The sequence below is a fragment of the Lithobates pipiens genome, unplaced genomic scaffold (genome assembly GCF_037356315.1).
Source record: "Lithobates pipiens isolate NorthernLeopardFrog02 unplaced genomic scaffold, aLitPip1_a1.2 Scaffold_8, whole genome shotgun sequence".
NCBI classification, from domain to species: Eukaryota; Metazoa; Chordata; class Amphibia; order Anura; family Ranidae; genus Lithobates; species Lithobates pipiens.
This window is the reverse complement of record NW_027507903.1, coordinates 202,989,487-203,008,167: the sequence shown is the minus strand read 5'-3', so window position 1 is coordinate 203,008,167 and position 18,681 is coordinate 202,989,487. Positions and strand designations below refer to the sequence as shown.

Below are 18,681 nucleotides of genomic sequence, written 5' to 3'. Positions count from 1 at the left end.
CTTCTTTTTTTTTTTTGCAAACGCAATATTTTTTTTTCTGTTACCTCAGAAAACCTCACCTGTGTTAAAACACCTGCCGAGATGCAGGTGTCTGGTCGGGTGAGGGGACCACTGCACCACACAACATGCCGCCGATACACCCTCATAGTCCCCAAAAAACACACTCCCTCCACAACTTCAGACCCTGAACACAAGCCCTAATGCTAGAACCCCGAGCTAACCCCAAAATACCTGCACAACAGCATCACTAAGACTAATACTGGTCAGGGGCAGTAACACTAACATTAGCACAGCTTGTTTACAAAACTTCCTAAGTGAAGTCAGAATCAGTGGGAAGATGCATCTCCCCCTTACCTGCGCCCCTAGCGCACAAGACCTCCCGCGATACCGCTGCAAGGCAACGAGGATGCTGTAGCCCTGAATGAGAGCGGGGAGAAGTGAATCCTCCACACGACCTCCCTGTTGATCCAAAACCCGGAAGTGACGTCAGAAAGTCACCTGGAAATGACGCCTATTGATTGTGCACTCAAGCAAATGTCAACAGGGGAGGAGGAACGGAGGGCAGGCTTTTTGCATCCTGACTCCTCCTACAAACACATGCTGACCTACGAACACTTGTTTTAGTTCACCCTGTTTGCAGTAGAAAATACATTCTGTTTTAAACTGACAGCTCAGGGCTGCTAGTACAATGACACAGGACTACTAAAAATATAAAAGCATTATCGCACTAAAGTGAAGTGATAAACCAACTTGTATACAGAATGTTTGCAAATGCTTTGGATTGTTGCTGTTGTTGGTATTCCAGAATTAATATTGCACATAGTGTGTAATTATGTATCTTTTCCTATCAATAAATGTTTCGTGACTATGTGGACAATCATAGTAAATATCCTAATATGGTTCTTGGATAAAAGAAGAAGATTTTAGAGATATTATTGAGGTGAGGAAGCCAAAACCTTCTCCTGATTGTTTTTCAAAGTTCAGTTATTAGGTTTCTGATTGTGGGTATACTACATATTAATGTAAAATGAATGATCAATTACATTTTTTTTAAGAAATGGCAAATCTACCATTTGCAATATTTACTGGTTTATTGTAAATTAGATCAAACATACACTGAGCAAAATTTTAAACGCAACACTTTTATGTTTGTCCCTATTTATCATGAGCTGAACTCAAAGATCTATGACTTTTTCTATGTACACAAAAGGCCTATTTCCCTCAAAAACTGTGTTAGTGAGCACTTCTCCTTTGCCCAGATAATCCATCCACCTCACAGGTGTGGCATATCAAGATACTGATTAGAAAGCATGAGTATTGCATAGGTGTGCCTTAGGCTGGCCACAATAAAAGGCTACTCTAAAATGTGCAGTTTTATCACACAGCATAATGCCACAGATGTCGCAAGTTTTGAGGGAGCGTGCAATTGGCATGCTGACTGCAGGAATGTCCACCAGAGCTGTTGCCCTTGAATTGAATGTTAATTTCTCTACCATAAGCTGTCTCCAAGGGTGTTTCAGAGAATTTGGCAGTGGCCTCACAACCGTGGGTGTGGTCAGATGTTGTAACAAACCGGAAGTGACGTAAATATTGTGTTTTCATCATTATCACCTGTTATATTTTGATTTTATGTAAGGATTCACTTGGCATTTAATAAATTGACTTGTTTTATACATATAACACTATGGGAGGTTATCCTTTATTTTTCCTTTAATGGTTGGAATCGGAACGGTACCAGCAGGGGCGTTGCTAGGTCTACAAAAGATCTGGGGCTAGAGCCCATAGCAGCGTAGTAAAGAAAGTCAACCGCTTGGGCGGGCATACACATGTATATACAGTTATAGTTAGTTATATGTGTGTGTGTATATCTCCCCAGAGAGCCCCCCACTTACATCAAGGTCTCCAGAGAGCCCCCCATACATCAGGGTCCCCAGAGAACCCCCCTTACATCAGGGTCCCCAGAGAACCCCCCTTACATCGGGGTCCCCAGAGAGCCCCCCTTACATCGGGGTCCCCAGAGAGCCCACCTTACTCAGGGTCCCCAGAGACCCCCCCCTTACATAAGGATCCCCAGAGAGCCTCCTCCTTACATCAGAGTCCTCAGAGAGCCTCTCCGTCTACATCAGGGTTCACAGAGAGCCCCCTTTACATTAGGGTCCCCAGAGAGCCTCCCCTCCCCTTGGGGACCCCTGCCGAGACTCGGCGTTATAGCCCCAAAAGCCACCCCCTAGCAACACCACTGGGTACCAGGTCACTGTAAGGTCAGAAGGAGCAGCGGACCATCAGTGAAGGGAGATTAGAGCTTGGTTGAACACCACCGGCTCTCTGAAATAAAACTCTGCTACAACCATCAACTGGACATCCAGTGTGGTGCATCCACCCCCACTACAAAATACTTTCAAGGCTCTTTGTACTCCTAATGGAGGTAAGCGCTCTGTGAGCCTTCAGCTTTTGTGAAGATTATCATTAAGAAGATTCTGTTATCACTTTTCAGAAGAGCAATTTCACTTTCACTTGTTTGGACAAGTGCATTTATTGTATTTTTAGAGTTCATCACTTTAGGAATTTGCGCAGATCAGTTCCCTCTTTTTGCTATTTTTTTTTGGTGCATTGTGTTCACTTTAGGTCTAGCAGCATTTTCACAGTATTTAGTAAGTAGTTATTGGTCACTTAGTAGCGTGAGGGACTACATTAACATTTATTTGTCTGAGACCAGCCACCCGGACAGACGTTGCAACAATCAGTTTGCATAACCAAAGAATTTCTGCACAAAATGTCAGAAACTGTCTCAGAGAAGGTCATCTGCATACTCGTTGTCCTCATCGAGGTCTCAACCTAGCTGCAGTTCGTCATCGTAACTGACTTGAGTGGGCAAATGCTCACATCCGATGGCATCTGGCACTTTAAGAGGTGTTCTCTTCACGGATGAATCCCAGTTTTCACTGTGCAGGGCAGATGGCAGACAGCATGTATGGTGTTGTGTGGGTGACCTGTTTGCTGAAGTCAACGTTGTGGATCAAGTGGCTCATGGTGGGGGTGGGGTTATGGTATGGGCAGGTGTATGCTATGGACAATGAGCACAGGTGCATTTTATGAGATCCTGAGGCCTATTGTTGTGCCATTCATCCACGACCATCACCTCATGTTGCAGCAGGATAATGCACGGCCCCATGTTGCAAGGATCTGTACACGATTCGTGGAAGCTGAAAACATCCCAGTTCTTGCATGGCCAGCATACTCACTGGAAATGTCACCCATTGAGCATGTTTTAGATGCTCTGGATCAACGTATACGTCAGCGTGTTCCAGTTCCTGCAAATATCCAGCAACTTCGCACAGCCATTGAAGAGGAATGGACCAACATTTCACAGGCCACAATCAACAACCTGATCAACTCTATGCGAAGGAGATGTGCTGCACCAGATACTGACTTGTTTTCGGACCCCCTGGACCCCCACAATACAGTAAAACTGCACATTTTAGAGTGGCCTTTTATTGTGGCCAGCCTAAGGCACATCTGTGCAATAATCATGCTGTCTAATCAACATCTTGATATGCCACACCTGTGAGGTGGAGGGATTATCTGGGCAAAGGAGAAGTGCTCACTAAGGCCCCTTTCACACATGCGGATGGTATGTCCGTATTTCATCCATCCGTTTGCGGATGAAATACGGGCCATACATTCATCCCTATGGGATAGCGGGTGTCTGCGGATGAGCATCCGCAAACACCCGCTATTGTCCGCCTCCGCAACTGTCCGATTCTGCAGACGGAGGAAAATCCTATTTTTCTGTCCGTCTGCAGAGCGGATCGGATGAACACGGACAGACGGTCCGTGCTCGTCCGATCCCCATAGAGGAGAGCGGAGAGCTGACAGGGCGGTCCCTGCACAGTGTGCGGAGACCGCCCTGTCCGCCGCTGGCTCAGCGGGGACAACGGAGCGATCCCCGCTGAGTGAGCGGATCATCACGGGGCGGATCATTAGTGAAAGAGGCCTAACACAGATTTAGACTTGTGAACAATATTTGAGAGAAATAGGCCTTTTGTGTACAAAGAAAAAGTTGTAGATCTTTGAGTTCAGTTCATGATAAATAGGGGCAAACACAAAAGTGTTGCATTTATAATTTTGCTCAGTATCTATATAACATTTTAAATAAATATTTAAAAATATATGTTTTCTTGATTTTAGGTCCCATCCCCTTAAGAACACCAACCAGACTGTACTGGTTGTAGGAGGAGTACAATGGCTAAATTCAGATCATTTGAAAATTATACACAGTGTATTGGAAAGGTAAGCTAATTTCTTCAGTGGTCCACTGATGGATAAACAGAAACGGTTTGTTAATTTTAATGAAAACAAAAAAATCATACATTTTCAAGGATTACAGTGAGAGAACAACACTCTTTTTATTGTGAATTTTTTTTACCATAATAACTGAAAATATAAAAGTAATATAATGAATAGTTAACAGAACAAAAATGTTCTTTTTTTTTTACTTTATCTACACTCATTACTGATACCACTAACAGTGGAAGGGTTCTAATCGCACAATTTAAGATTGAACTGCTCTCATCTGACTTCATGGCCACATGTGTTCTTCTGAGACCTTTATATACCTTCTTAAAGCGGAGCTCCACCCTAAAGTAGAGCTTCCGCTCATTGGAACCCTCCTTCCCTCCGGTGCCACAATTGGCACCTTTCAGGGGGGAGGGGGGTGCAGGTACCTGTACAGTACAGGTATCTGCACCCACCTCCGGTATAGATATCTGCAGAAGCTACGCCCCTTTCCGCAGAATCTACGCCCCTTTCTGAAGGTCCCCCGCTGTCTGCTGGGAAACACACGGATCCCAGAGACAGCGGGGACCATCCTTATTGCGCAGCGCGACTCGTGCATGCGCAGTAGGGAACCAGAATCTGGCGGTGTGTAGTCTTCAAGACTGGGTTCTGTACCGTGTTTAGGAATCGATCGACCACCGCTTGCGACGGGCAGTCCTTATCACTATAGAGGGATTGGTAGAAGGAGTGGAACTGTTCCATTATGCGTTGAGGGTTTTGGGATAAAGTGCTGCCATGTATTTTGATTTTGGGAAGTGCAGTGGGTCTGCTCTTTGGTGAGAGTCGGTGTGCTAATAGCGTGCTTATCCTATCACCCTGGCAGTAAAATCTGGACTGGTTCCAGTGGACCCATTTTTCAGCTCTAGTAGTGAGTGCTAAATTTAGAGCAGTACGGGCTGCGTCTAGGACCGAGGTGGGAACCTCCGAGGGGTGAGCCTTATGCTTTTTGGATAAAGCTGCAAATTCCCGTTCCAATCTATCCACATCGGATTTTTGTGCTTTGTTAATTTGGGATGCAATTTGAATAAGGTGCCCTCTGAGGAAGGCCTTGTGAGCAGCCCAAAGGGGAGAGGGTCCAACATCAGGAGTATCGTTAGCTTGAAAGTAAGTTTTGAGTTTGAGGTCAATCTCTGCCGTTCTACTAGGATCACTCAATATGGATTCATTAAGGCGCCAGCTCCTACTGGGTTTAACAACCCCGGGACGTTGGAAGGACAAGACCACCAACGTATGCTCTGTTCGTCAACGGAATGGTCGGGGATGCAACCAAGATGTGATCTATTCTTGAGAAAGATTGGTGGGGATTAGAGAAATAGGTAAAATCCCTCAGGGAAGGATTAATTTCTCTCCAAATATCAACTAACCCGTGTTGAGAGATTAATTTGGCTATACGCAAGCTTTATTTAGTGGGTCGCACAAGGCGCTTACCCGGGGGGCGTGCCTTGTCCAGACCCAGGTCGAATGCCGTATTTGAGTCACCCCCAAAAACCACAGTCCCCTCTAATAAAGGAGATATAGTGTCCAGCAGTTGCTTAAAGAAGGCATATTGCCCCCTGTTGGGTGCATAATATGAAACGAATGAGTATAGGTGTTCGTCCAGTTCTCCTACCATGAGAATATATCTACCTTCCGGATCTTTAAGTTCTGATTTGAGGGAAAATTTGCATCTGTTTGAAATAAATATACCCACCCCTTTTGTTTTATCCTCTGCATTAGCCAACGAGAAATAAGGAAATTTGGAGTGTATAAAGGATGGGTGGAAGCGTTTAGGGAAATGTGTTTCTTGTACAAGGGTCACATCCACTTTTTGTGAATGGAGATGTTGGAATATTTTCCGCCGTTTAGCCGGGGAATTTAGACCTTGGGTATTATTGGAGATTAGCTTAAGGGGCATTTTATCTGGGTGTGTTACAGCCATTGAGCAGAGGAGTAAGGAGCCCCCGACAAATAAAGGCACTTACCAAGTGCGATCTCATAGTCCAGGAAATCTACAAACCAACTGGTAGCTTCATCAGGCAGATGTGGGGGTTGCGTGCTTACCCTCCGGACGACTTCTAAAGATAAGAAATAGGAGAAAGTAAGCAGGAGAAAGGGATAGAAAAAGACAAAGAAGAAATGTCAGGGGACAAGTGTGACCCCCGATGCAGGGTGGTACCTGGGACCACCCGCAAAAAATACACAATCCTCCCTAGTCTCAACCCCGAAAGGGGGAAGGAGGCAGGGAGCAATCCTGACCAGCGAAGGGTAATGAACCAGATTCACTAGACAGGATGGGGCGCATGAGCACCACCCCAGCAGGTAGAACTACATGAGAAGAGCTAAAAAAAAATTCCAATATTTCAAATAGGGCCCAAAGGCCAGCAGTGATATAAATAGTCGCACACATCTCCCCTTTTTCAAAAATAAAAAGTAAAAGGGGGATGAAGGAGTGTGTAAGCAAGGCGACAGGTAATTATCAAACAGAACAACAAACAATTAACTATGTTAAGCATTAACAGACCTGCTCAAAAAAAAAAAAAGGGAAATTCGAGCAGGATGATGGGGAGGGAAAGAAAAACACCCAGCCCCCCTCTCCTTGGGAGCCGGCTGAACTGAGGTATGGGGATACTTTCCGGGCGTATCCCCTTCTCAAGGCCCCCGGGAAGGGACTGAACCCCAACCAAAGTCACAAGTCAGGGACAAAAGACAGTCCAATAGTGATCAAGGAGGGATATTGTCCTTCGACTTCTTGTTTCTTGCCGATTCCCACACCGGGTTCAGGGGGCTGGAAGGGAGTTGCCTTTTTGCCGAATGAGGATAGGGCTCCTGTTGCATAGCAGTTGGGTCCTGAGAGATGAGGCCAAGTCGTAAGAAAAGCTTTTCTCCTTCTTGAAGTGAGCTGAAAGTGTAGGTCTTGCCTTTGAAGAGTAGCTTCAGTTGGAATGGGAAGAGCCACCAATATTTAATTTCCTTGTTAATCAAAATTTGAAGTAGCGGTTTCAGAGTACGCCTCTTTTGTATAGTGGATGGTGAGATGTCAGCAAAAACTTGTAGTTGGTGTCCCTGAAAGAGTATTTTTGGCATTGACCTGGTTTCTTTCATGACTGCCTCCTTCACTATGAAGTAATGTGGCTTCACCACAATATCCCGGGGGAGGCCATCTTCCCTGGGGGGCCTAAGGGCCCTGTGAGCCCTATCGAGCTCCAGACGGTGTTGAGGAGTGTCAGGAAGCAGTTCTTTAATGAAGGCTTGTATGGTCTCAGGAACATCCTTGTAAGATTCCGAGAGGCCCCTGACTCTAAAGTTACATCTCCGATTTCTATTTTCAAGGTCGTCTATTTTGGCATTGGCGGAATCCAGTTGCTCCTGTAGAGCTTGTATGCAAGCAGAGTTTTGATTTGTTCTGGCAATAGTGACGTCCAGATTGGATTCGATAACTTCTATGCGAGATCCTATGGTCTGGAGGTCTGCCTTAATGTCACTCATGATCTTGTTGGCCGTATTTTGTAAGCCCCTGTCCAAGAGATCAGCAAATTTGGCAAAAAGTTCAGCCACATTGATCGGCTGCATTAGGCCCAAATCCCCGGGCTGTAGTGGGTGATGGGACCGGGAGGAACCGGTTCCTAAGGGGGGAAAGTCCAAATCTGGGAATGATTGCTCTAGGAGAGACACTGTGGAAGCTGGGGAGGCCAGGTCAGGATGATTGATACCTGTCGTTTGTTGTAGCTGAGTAGGTGAGGAGGAGACAGCAGGCTGCGTCCCGGCCGAGCAGGCCGCATCAGTGTAGTGAGGCGCGGCCGCCATATTCGCTGCCTCGTGAGGAGAGCGGGCTGCCTCAAAAGCGGGCTTAAGGTTCCTCCGGACTGCCCCAGAGTACATCGGGATATTCCCTGGGGTTTCCGCCGCTCTACGGAGGTATCGCCACGTGAGTGCTGGCTCTGTGGGCGCCGTTACGAGTCCCGTGCTGCTGGGGTGGGACGGAGCTCCCCGACTAAGCGTCCATCTTCGGAGCTGCCGCGCATGCACCTCTCCTTAATAGCCTCTTGGTTGATCTTCTCTGGATCCTCTCCAGTTCAAGGACAGCATTCCTGAGGATTGAAGAAATAAAAGTGCAGCGCTAAGCCTCTAAATATGAATGTGACTTAAAAAATATACAAATGTTGTGAAAAACCTAAATAATGTGAAAGTCATTAATGAAAAATACTTTCAAAGCTCAAATGTCCAATGAAATCAAAATACATTTATCTATAACTCAAGTGTCCAATAAAGTGAAAAACAAACTATAGAACCAAAATAATCATAAAAAATGATGCAGCACAGTATAAATAATGTCCCAAGTGAATATGAAACAAAAAGTGATTGATCTTGTTTGTTCAAACAACGATAATAATGCTTGACCACGTGGACCCTTCACCTCTGTAAATCAATAATGAATGGAGGCTTACCAGATCACCGGTGACCCCCTGTTAAGGGAGGTCAGTCTGCGCAGATACGATCACATAGACGTTTCGATACAGGAAACTGGAAAACGACCCAATCCTTCGGATATCACGTAATCTCCAAATCCGCTCGGATCCTCTCATGGGCCTCGAAGCATCATATCACCAGAAAAAACAAAACAAAATGCGCCAAATTATTTGGTTGAATAAAAATCTGGTCAAACCATACTACACGATTTGGCGCATTTTTGTTTTGTTTTTTCTGGTGATATGACGCTTCGAGGCCCATGAGAGGATCCGAGCGGATTTGGAGATTACGTGATGTCCGATGGATTGGGTCGTTTTCCGGCTTCCTGTATCGAAACGTCTATGTGATCGTATCTGCGCAGACTGACCTCCCTTAACAGGGGGTCACCGGTGATCTGGTAAGCCTCCATTCATTATTGATTTACAGAGGTGAAGGGTCCACGTGGTCAAGCATTATTATCGTTGTTTGAACAAACAAGATCAATCACTTTTTGTTTCATATTCACTTGGGACATTATTTATACTGTGCTGCATCATTTTTTATGATTATTTTGGTTCTATAGTTTGTTTTTCACTTTATTGGACACTTGAGTTATAGATAAATGTCTTTTGATTTCATTGGACATTTGAGCTTTGAAAGTATTTTTCATGAATGACTTTCACATTATTTAGGTTTTTTACAACATTTGTATATTTTTTAAGTCACATTCATATTTAGAGGCTTAGTGCTGCACTTTTATTTCTTCTGTTTTCGTTGTGCCCAGTATCCTGGTTATAGTGCTCAACTGCTGATTTTTATTTATTTTATCTTATTTTATTTTTACTAAGCGCAGATTTTTTATTATATTCCTGAGGATTGGTGACCACGAGTTAACTGAATATTCATAAGGCTGAATCAGTGTTTGGTAAAGTGGTAGAATTACAGACTATTGCTTAGTCTGAGGTCAACAAGGCCCCCCAGTTCGTTTTTCATCCGTTATTACCCCAGAGGTTCTCCCCATAATCAATATCTTGCATGTATATATTTACCTCCCAATTGCATTACTTTACATGTTTCAACATTAAACCTCATCCATCATGTAGCTGTCCCTTTTTTATTTTATCAAGGTCTTCTTGTAAGGTTGCTACATCCTGAGGCAAAGTGATTGCCCTGTTTAGCTTGGTATAATCCTGTTAACACTGGAATTGAACTATCTATTTTCACCTCTATATCATTCATGAACAAGTTAAACAGAAATGGTCCTAGGACAGAGCCTTAAGGCACATTGCCCACAACTCTAGACCATTCAGAAAAGAGCCATTTATACTTACTCTCTGGACACGCTCCTGTCACCAGTTCTCTATTCATGTACATACAACTTAATTGATGTAAATAGACATTAATTCAAAACTTAAGTATCAAATGCTTTAGCAAAGTCTAGGTAAATTATATTCACAGGCCTTCCTCTATCTAAATGTCTGCTCACTGCTTTAAAGAATGTTAAAGGTTAGTCTGGAAAGATATTGCCCCTTACCATTCCTTCCAATACTTTACATACTGTTGATATTAGGCTGACTGATCTGTAATTTCCTGGAATATAGAGTATCTCAAGCCTTTTTTGAATATTGATAGTCCACATTTGCATTTGTCAGTAAAGTGTCCTTAAAAATTATAACTACATTTTTGAGGCATTGGTTATAATCCATCTGGTCCTGGTGATTTACTCACATTTACGTTTTTGTAGTCTGTTTTGAACACATATTTCTGTCAGCATCAGGGGTATTCAATAAAATGATATTAACATTACTGTTTTATTTAATACACCCCCGCATTTTATTTTTTAAACTGAAACGAAGAATGTACTATATTTTACATGGCTGTCTTTCCCTACCACCTCCAGACACTAAACAAAATTTTGGGGGGAAAAGAAAAGGTACGTATGTGCTGGGAAGGGATGGGGGATTAAAGTAAATATGGTGCTTACCCTCCTAATAGGGAAAGCCCAAACTTTTTTAAGGTTGAAGTTCAAAGCGCACACAGGGCATTATGGAGGAGCAGAGAAACAACATTAGAGTCATTTTTTGAGAGCAAAATATGCAATGCAAAAAAAGGCAGCTGGGTATTATTTAGCCACTATGGGCAACACATGCTCATTTCTCACCTAACCAAAAAATCTAAAAGTTTTTGAGCAATATAGAATAATCATACTGCTGAAAGTTGAATTCTGCACATAAAAGTTATTTGCATTGATACTTAAATCCATTGAACATATTTTCATAATATGTAAGGATTGATGTATTTTTTTCTGGTAATTGCATACATCAGTATTATAATGTTTTTAATGAATTTCATATTGATTTTCTGTATGCATGACTGCATGCATATGATTTGTATCAAACATTGCCTATGATCATGGAGATGAAGTGTTTAAATTTTGATAGATTATAAGTGCAGGGGAGCCAAAATTAGAAGGCGTATTAACATTAATAAATACTAAACAGAAATGATATTTAACTTAACAATGCAGGAATGTGTCATATAATAAGACCGTAAAAAGGAAAACGGAAATTGCTGCAATCAGTAGACTACAAAGCGGAAACTCCCAACTGCCAGTCATGCTTGATTTAAGTAAAAGTGCATATTTCAAAAATGTATGTTATTTTGTTTTCCTAAACTTTAGCTTCAGTAATGATTAATGCCCTTTAATTCATTATTTGTATGATGTGCTATGTGATACAGCTATATAGCTTGTGTGGACATCAAAGATTAATTAAGGTAAGGTCATGTAAAACCCTTTAATTGTAGGTGCATTTGGCTTTGAACAAAGAACCTATTACCCTCATTATTTAATATTGGGTATATTTTATATATAAACAGGTAATGAATGGGACCACCTGCCACACATCATTTAAAACAAAAGAGTGGAGCTTGGCCAAGAGGGAAACATAACTTAAAAGGAACAAGACTCTTATGAAATGTCAGGCATAATTTTATTTGTGCTGGGGAGCCTGGACCTACTATGGTAGCAAGCGCCTGCTGTTGAGAAAATGTAGAGGGGTATTTTTCAGAAAACAAAGTGTCATAAAATGCTTTGATAAGGTGTTCAGATTGGAAGTAAACTTCAAGTTACAGTTTCAGTACTACTCCTACGGATTGCTAGGATTCCTGCCACAGCACTTATCCAAGTACACAGGTCAAGATCAAAGCTTGGGTAATATTGGAAAGAGATTGTTGGCTTGATCCTTATAGGGGCATGGATACACCCAAGGCCATCATAGGTAGAAAACCAAATGAAACACATGGCTCCATGGGAGGTGGCCATACAAAAACTGACATATGGAATGGCTTAGTTCCATACAGAGTTTTTTTTGTGTTGAGTTGCAGAAATAAATACTCCTCTGAGGGGAAAAAGAGGGGTTGAAAAAGGCAAACACCGCATTGGAGGTGGCCAAGGAGGACAAGTCATAATCCCCATGCTGTGACTGTCAAGAGTTGGGCCATCACCTGGAACACTGCCCCAATTTTGCACAGATGATGCCATTCAATTAAATCCTCCACTGCCAGGAGTCAAGCAGTGGAAGGCCATGATGCCAGCTCTGAATACATTTTGGGAAAAAGCTGACATCATCATGATTCACCTTAGGAGAGAGGCTGAGGTACTACCGAATGAAGAACTCAGACTCCCCATGAATGTCAGGCTTTCATCATAGGTTGCAAGATTTCACTACTCTTGTCGATCCCATGTCCTCACAGTGATCCAGCATGATCTGGTTAGAATCACCAAAACTTCATAGTTTTTGCTATATGCCATGAGTAAATACATGACTCAGTGGTTACCACTCCTTATAAACTGACAGCAGAACAACTGACTTTAACTTAGTTAGAAGCAGTAAGGCAACTATTGGGCAAGTGGTCAAGTGTTCTTGCAGGCAGACCATGAGTGAGCCCTCCCACTCAGGAATGATAGCAAAGCTTACTTACCCACCTCTCCAGAGAAGTCAAGCAGATGCTAGAACAGATGATGCAACAAGGAATGATCCAAGAGATTAAGAGCCCATAGGTGATTCCAATTATCTTGGTGAGGAAGAAGAACAGCACCCTCTGAATGCTGTTACCACGAGGGATGCCTACCCTCTTCAATGAATTGAGGAAAACCATGCTACCCTACAACCGGGCAAATTTTTATACACGTTTATACATGTCCCCTGAGGGACCTCCCCTGAGGAAGCCATGTGTCCCTGTGGTGTAACGCGTGGGGCATAACCTGTCAGAAATAATGCCAAGGTGCTATAAAAATACACTGATCAATGGAAATATTACACTGGCAGGGAAGGGGTTAACACTAGGGGGCAATCAAAGGATTAAGTGTGTTCCCTAGGTGTGTTCTAACTGTAGGGGGTGACGTGGCAAGTGACAATCCGCAACGTTTGGCAGGTGACGTGGCAAGTGACAATCTGCAACTTGTGGCAGGTGATGTGGCAAGTGACCATTTGACACTTGTGGCAGGTGACGTGGCAAGTGACAATCTGCATCTGGTAACAGGCGATGTGGCATGTGACAATCCACAACGTGTGGCAGGTGACGTGGCAAGTGACAATCCGCAACTTTTAGCAGGTGAGGTGGCAAGTGACAATCCACATCTGGTGGCAGGCGGCAATGACAAGTGACACACTCAAGGCTCCTACTGATTCTGCATTATGGTGAGTTGAACTATTTCATTTTATAGTACAATGTAATAATAGAAGTAATGTGCTTCAATCATCCTGACACCATATCAACCATGGTGCCAAGATGATTGAAGCGCCACCAGCCATTTCCCTGATACATTTCCCGCAAAAAAAACTTCTGGCAGTGCCCCTCCCAAGACTAGACTCTGGATCCACCCCTGCATCAGGGAGGCATGTAATTGGCCACAAATGTATTTTTCAGCAGAACAACAACCCCAAATATACAGCCAATGTCATTAAGAACTGTCTTCAGTATAAAGAAGTGATACTTTGGCCCCCACAAAGTCCTGGTCTCAACATCATTGAGTCTGCGTGGGATTACATGAAGAGACAGAAGGATTTGAGCAGTGGTCAGGAGCGTGATTGGCCAAGAGAAGAAGCAATTGTATTGGCCGGGCAAGGGGGAGGATGTACAGGAAGACCTCGGACTCAAGAGATCGGCACCCAGAGTGATCTCTCAGTGCTCTGCATTGATGCCAATTGAGAACCCGATCGCATGAGTACCACCCACAGGGGAAGATGAGGGAGTGGGATCGGGTGGTTTGTTTGCCGCGCCCACCCCTGGCTTGAGCATCACTGGATTTGAGGCAGCCTACATGCACAGAAGATCTGTGGTTGGTTCTCCAAGTTCCTTCAAAAACTGTAAAAGTTTACCTCGATGAATAGATGCTGGTTTGAAGCCAAAGGGCAGTCACACCAAATATTGATTTGATTTTGATTTCCTCTTCTATTCGCTCACTTTGCATTTTGTAAATTGATAAAAATAAAGTATTCAAATACATATTTTTGAAAGCATTCTTAATTTACAGCATTTCTTCCCACCTGCTTAAAACTTTTGCGCAGTACTGTATGTGGTCAATGACATTGTTAGTATGCGTGCTACTGGCTTACAATTTGAAACAAGATGTGAGATTGTGAGAAGCTGTCATCATTTGTTGGTGGTAGTAATACACAAAATGGTTTACTTCTGGCTACAGCAGACAGAAGTTCAGGCAAGTGGGCAAACTGACCAAAGCAATCCTTGTTTGGTGAACTGCGAACAGTTTGGGTACAGGTTGAAATCATGGTTGACTCGAAGGGCATTTCTAGCAGTCACATGTAACCTCCACAAAGACATTGCCGTCACTGAGACACTGCTGTGAAAAGCCCATGTTTGTGCGTCTTCCATTATTTTGTACGGTATGCATGATTTTTGCCATCCAGAACCTGTTTGCATTACTGATTTTATGTTTGCACTGGTTTAGTAAACTGCAAGTTACAATTACTTCCTGTATGATTATTTGGCTGATTACTTATTCTGTTAAAGCACTTTAATTTCAATAATTGATTCTATAAGCAATCCTAAATTATTAATGAATTTCTGATATTGTAGCTTGAATTTCTATTAAAATTCTAAAACAGTATATCAAAGATCTTAAAGTAAAAATGATACTTCTGCATCTGGAGCTGAAGCTCCAAGAGTCATTAATCACCATAAATGCAGGAAATATACTTTCTTATGCAAGGGAACTGCAAATGCCATATATTTTTCCTACTGCACATTTAGTGACCTTAGTACTTATTACCTTAAAAATGTGTAGTTTTTATAGTGTTGAGGTGCCTGTCTAATTCAGACCTAGGATTCCACCTCTATAAATTGGTTTGGCTCCCATTATTCGTATGGGCTTCCCAGAGCTCTAGTTTATTTACCATAATCTAAAACATAAGCTATGAACTTAAATTTCTTTCCTCCAGATTGTTTACAGTGCCTGTTGGTTTACTAAAGGAATAGAGCATGTTCACTTTGCAAAGTGAATCTTCATAAAGCTTAGTGAATGAGTTGATGCTGTGTTCACTTTTATCATTCAATGAGGTGCAAACAAAAACCTTATTTTTATTTAATTCTCTTGCACATGATTGGACTTTCATAGTGAATAAAGCTTTACCTTATTTACCAAGCAAAGTGAACATCCACTTTTCAAAGTGAACTGCCATTATTCATATAGTAAGTGAACCCCTATGTGTCTGAAATAAATGGATAGGAAATAAGACTGTAAGCTCCAGTAGAGACAAGAACTAAATTACTCAATGATATCTGTAAGATTCTGTTGAATATGAACACATACAGTACATTCTATTTGTAAAATTCCCTATACAAATTACAATCTGGCTGCACAGTTTTCTTTAGAATTTACAAACCTCTGTAATAAGAGGGCCTACTCAAGTCTTCAATTCAGTTTGTATCCAATCAGGTATGCCTTTGCTTTACATAGTTGTTGCAATCAGATTGTAACATGTGGTCAGCTCAATGCATTTCATATATATGTAGCAAGGGCCCCCGACCCCTAGAGGCCTAATGGTGACCTCCAGAGTCAGGGAGAGCTGACATCCTTCTTTGTAGAGTAGGTTACCAGGCATGGTGGGTGAAGTGAAAGGAGAAATGCTGGGCACCAGTCCCTTTTTAAATACATACAAGAGATGTATTTCTCTCTTAACAGAACTGTGGGAGAGAGAGTTAGGACCAGGACACCCTTGAGTAGATGCAATGCTAATTGGTAGTCTCCGAGACTTCTATAGGTAGACAGCTATACAGTGGAAGGCCTCCAGCCAGATAACACTTCTGTATAAGTAGGACCACTGTCTCCTATGGCAACTAATCTTGCAACAGTCAATGAAAGGTAGTTGTACGTTACACTTGGTAATACAGAACAGTCAATTTCTTATCTCACAGTATCTCACTGTAAATCTTCACTCACTGAGCTCCCAGTCTCTCACTAGACTTCCAGATCCCAGTCGTCACTGGATACCCCTGAGGTCTTACACAGCTATCCCGCTGTACACTCCTCAAGTGCCACCCCCCGCTATCTGGTTGGGTCCCTGGTTTGGCACTTGCTGAAGCTTTCCCACTTCTTCACTGTCCCTGGTTGGTGAGAAGACTGCTTTGGTGCTTACTCACTGTAGTCTCCGATAGTAAGATGGATGGTCCCTTCTACCTCTGACCACAATTGGTTCCCCATCTGGCTGAACCTTCTCAACTTGTTTGGACTCCAATCCTGCAGTCCCAACCCTACGCTGCTTTTCCTGCTCCTGGATAGGCCTCAGGCAGCCTAGCAGCTAGGTGTCCTTGGTATAGGCCTCAGGCTTCCGGCCTAGCAGCCCGGGGCGACATAAACCTGATCACATGACTCCACCCAAATAATAGGTTCTCTCAGCAGGCCAGGGAACTAAAGAAATCCCTGCCAGTTGGCTGAGACACCCCATCCATTCATACTCGGACCTTGCGAAGCCCCCTGCCATTCTAATGTCACCAGCCAAAGTGCCACCTAGTGACAGAAAAGAAAAGGTGCAGCATTTCCAGAATTAGAGGGGAATCAGTTGATCTTCTAACAATTAGCTAGGGAAATTGCCTGGCAAACTACATTTATTAGCAACCCTGCCTAAACACCAGGGTGCTACATATAAAACCATGACCCATGTCTAGACTCTCACCAGCCCAATTACAATTTAACTGTCATCTTGTTTTTGTGGGTACCATAGGTGTCATAGGATGGTGGCTTGAAGAAGCCACAGTCATATTAGTACTGATGCCCCTGCAGTAGACTTTATGTATGTAGCTGTGTGTTAACATACCTCATGCAGTTCAGCCCCTTGCTGCTGCCTGTGATGAGCCAGTACAAAACATATATTACTGTCTCAAACAGATTTTGCCTTCCTCCCCTGTTACTTTCCTATCAGAAAAATACTGTAAACATTGTGATTTTTAAGAAAGAAAAGCTAAGTAAATGATGCTTTTTCACTACAACAGACAAATAAATAGCAGCCATTGACTGTGTGGCTCTCATATTTTTCTATTTCTGCTGGAAACCAATACTTTGTATGAACTTTTTGCTGTATTTCTTAGCATTTCATAAAAGACGAGCAGTACATTTCTTACTTCTGGAGATATGAAAGTATACTAATCTGGTGCATGATACTTCTATATCCCATGGGTCTATAACAGCTTTTCTTGGCCAGGTTTCCATAGAAGGAGATGTTGCTAGGAGTCCTTTGTGCAGTGAGCAATGATGGTTTGATTTTCTTCCTTCACTGGCAACCAATGTAAGGAGACAATTTTCCATTGACATCCTATATGGTCACTTCTACACTGATCAATAAAAAAGTGTCACTACATTGTTTACTAGTATAAGAAGCACTTTTCAGAGCCGGAGGATACCGTTTTAAATTTTTGGGGAATGTCCAACATTTAACAATTTCTGGGATATGGTTGAACATACGGTTAAAGAGCTAACTGGTGTGTCTCTTGAGAGGAAGCCTGTAGAATATTTCCTCCATTATCCACCCCTATCCAATAAAAGCTATAAAAAATGAATAGTTGAAATACCTCCTAACAGCAGCAAATGCATGTATACCAGCCCTTTGGAAGAGCCCAGTTGCTCTGACTAAATCTCAAATGCTGGCTAGAATGGCTGGCTAGAATTATGGAAATTCAGGAAATGGAAGACCACAATGTCAATGAAAGAAAAGAGTGAGAAATATCGGAGGATATGGACTCCATATTGTTTATATAAAGATTAGTTTTCTTTAGAATTGCAGGGTTAAATCCTAGGACTGTAGGGTGGTACACAGCACCTGAGAGGGATGCCCGGGGGAGGGCTCCTTGGATAGTTTTGTTTGAGTTTTTTTTTTTTATGGTAGGGTGTTTTTTTTTAAGATATAAAGAAAAAGAGCTGAATAGGATGCACGTACTCCTAGCCTAATAGGGTTTGCTAATTTAGAGTAAAGCAGTATAATGAGAATAGCAGTCATGCAATATGCTGTATAGGCTGTATAGACCGATGCTGTATAGAGTCGTATAGACCCTAATAGTTATGTAAGCATGGCTTACTGTATATTTGTAATGTATCTACATTTTTTTTTATCTTAAATTAGATGGTGTATTGCTGCCTGCAAATTTTGTGGTTGTTTGGTAACACTCTGGTGATGTAGTAATGATGCTATTTCATATATTCATATATAAGCAAAGAACAAAAAAAGAATAGGAGATTAGAATAACTGTGATCATTAAAGAACTAATATAGCAGACAGATGATCTGTTGCATACACATCAGACAAGTGTGAGACACCATTATTCCAGGAACTCCAACAGGAAATTACCAAATGGTCTAATGGAATGTCCTGTCACTGCTGGCTAATTGTGTATAATATATGTGACCTA

At 42.5% G+C, this 18,681-nt stretch overlaps 1 protein-coding gene across 1 annotated transcript in view; it reads left to right on the top strand.

The window, feature by feature from the left end:
* The window catches only part of CPED1 (cadherin like and PC-esterase domain containing 1), a 396,971-nt gene that overhangs the window by 351,876 nt on the left and 26,414 nt on the right, over positions 1–18,681 (top strand). The window contains exon 19 of the mRNA XM_077473332.1: positions 4,189–4,290. Within this exon, the coding sequence (XP_077329458.1) occupies positions 4,189–4,290 (102 nt within the window). The remainder of the gene's footprint in view (positions 1–4,188; positions 4,291–18,681) is intronic.